We start from the raw sequence: 2,500 nt of genomic DNA on the forward strand, positions 1-2,500 counted from the left end.
ACACTTTTTCATTTTAGGTGAAAGTGAATCCAATAACAAGGAAGGCTGGCGTTATGCTGCAGAATCAGTGGAAATAGTGACAGAAGATATGGATGATCTGCCACTCCCTAAGCCTCTCAGGCCGTCGCCGCCCCTAAAGAGAAAGTCAATGCAGCCGGTAGGATCTTATTGTTATATCTAGTTTGAATGTTTTCCCCTCCTGTTTCTTTTTCTCTCCCTTTCAACATTATTTTTCATCTTGTCTGCTCTTTCTTCTCTTCTTTTTTTCTTTATTATTTTATTTTTCTTGTCTTCTCTGTTAATTTTCTTGTCTTTTGATGTCATCTCCATTTTTGTTTTACAACAAACTAAAGTAAAGTATCAAGTGGTTTGCTTGCTTTTCTTTAACATATTTCAATGTGGTCTGTAGGCCAGTTTATAAGATTAATTGAACTAGAATTCCAGAAATCGTTCCATAGATTCTACTGATGCAAATACAGAATTTGACTATAAAAGTTTTTCTTTTTATGCTGGTCTTTCCTGTATTTAGTTAATATCAATCCTTATATCAATTAACATTGCCAAATTACAAAGCCAGCCTTTTTCTTATGTAACTCCCCTGTGAAGTGCTTTAAAAGGCTCAGCAATTAACTTATGTCTTCTACAGGCCTTCTCGTACAAGGTTGTTGAGCGGAATGTAGGAGAAAAGGAGGAGAACAGTGATGCGCAAATGGGTGCCAGTGCCCAGCCTGAATCCAGTGATGGGACACAGACCAAGAAAATATCAAAGTTCAAGGCTTCCAGAATGAAAAAGTAACGAGTGGTAGGATGATAATAAAGATTTTCGTTATTGTAATTATTTTTATTTATTCAGTTGATTAATGGATGGATGGTGGGGGTGTGTGCAGAAGGGAGGGGTTGTAAAAACTGCAAATAGTTTGGTGGAGTGTTTTATGAAAGAATTCATAAGGGAGTAACTTGAGTGTATTTATTTTCAAGGAATAGAGTTGTGACCAATGTTTGTGTATAGTATAATTAAAGAGTTTAAATAAGTATGATAAATGTGTACAATTAGACATATCAATTTTGGACTAGATGATTTCCAGCTATTTGTAAGCAGCGATTACAGTCTTCACTTAGTAAAAGATCTTGTCCACATAATCTCAGTCATAGACATTTTTTTTGAATTAATACATATTGTATGCCAAATTGTCTGAGACATCCTTGTAATATCAAGAATAAAGAGAAGGATTCAAACCCTCCTGCATTCTTGTTTTGAGAGGCATATCAGTCCGTGCTAATCATGCTTGCCATTCTTCTATTTATATTCACCAAAGCATATCTTGTATTTTTATACCACTAGAGCATTTAGAAAGAAACTTAGGGAGAGCCAATAGAGCAACGTTCAAAGTGGGAGCTCTTAGCAACAAATACAAAACTTTGATTTAAAACTACCTTGTCATACTAGACCTCTGATTGTCCTATATGCTCATAACTGGTGTCTTAATTGTCTCTTGAGTGTAGCCCTTTAGCATACTTGTTAAACTGAGTGTTTGTATTGCAAGGCCCAGAGATGCAGATGTCAAACACTTTCATTACTTGTATAATAATATAGCCTATGGGGTTCATTGTTAATAATCAGCAAATTTTATGAGAGCTTCTTCTGTGGAATTTAAAAGAGATCCAGTGATGGTAAACTGAGCCTTGAAATAATGACATAGACAAGAAAAATAATTATAGTGGCCATGTGTTGATGTTAAGAGAGTTTTATTGTGTATTTATGGTATAGTTCACTGATGAACTAGTTATATGTTATGCACTGAAAAATGCATAGTATGATACAAGGATTTATGTAGAAAGGATACATTATAGTTTGATATTGTGTATAACTAAACTATAGAACTTATGTTGATATTTATCCTATGAAGTGATGTTATTGTGAGCACTGAATATGAAAGAGAAGTCATAACATATATGTGTGTATCAATACATGAATCCAAGGATGAAGATTGATAAATGCATGGTTGTAAAAAAGAATGTAAAGTATGAGTCATGATTTGTTAGAATGAAATATTAGTCTATGAGACCAAGTCTAAAATACAGTACTTAAATCTGAATATTACACTAAGCTAAAATATAAATAGATATAGGTTTGTCCTCACCAAACTTTCAGAAAATGCACAACTACAACTAAGTTAAGCTGAAGATTATTAATTGGTTTTGATTTGTCTTTTTGCTCTTTTATGTTTTATGAAGATTTTAATTTTCATTGAAGAAAATATCTTTGTTATTTTCACTATTCAAGGTTTATGACTTATGACTTTATGATTTGTTTTTTAGTCCTACAAATATCCCTTATTTTAAGGAATACAGTCTGTTTGGTCTGCTGTGATAAAAATTCTGGCAATAGTCCTGCAACTTGCAATGCTAAAGAGGAACTCTTGCACTCCCTTATTTCGCTTTTTGTGATGGTGCTTTGATATTCATAACTTAGCCAATTACTTATAAACTCCGTCTTATA

General features: G+C 33.2%; 1 protein-coding gene across 3 annotated transcripts in view; it reads left to right on the top strand.

Annotated features, from left to right (window-relative positions):
- LOC122246084 (uncharacterized) overlaps nt 1-2,500 on the top strand; it is a 16,352-nt gene that overhangs the window by 13,586 nt on the left and 266 nt on the right. For all 3 annotated transcript variants that reach the window (XM_086549566.1, XM_043004378.2, XM_086549567.1), the window contains exons 8-9: nt 18-157; nt 647-2,500. The exon at nt 647-2,500 is cut by the window's right edge and continues 266 nt beyond it. In XM_086549566.1, coding sequence (XP_086405692.1) covers nt 18-157; nt 647-796 — 290 coding nt within the window. In that variant the 3' untranslated portion in view covers nt 797-2,500. The remainder of the gene's footprint in view (nt 1-17; nt 158-646) is intronic.

The sequence above is a fragment of the Penaeus japonicus genome, unplaced genomic scaffold (genome assembly GCF_977035675.1).
Source record: "Penaeus japonicus unplaced genomic scaffold, GWHDUDI00000001_assembly GWHDUDI00000022, whole genome shotgun sequence".
NCBI lineage: Eukaryota > Metazoa > Arthropoda > Malacostraca > Decapoda > Penaeidae > Penaeus > Penaeus japonicus.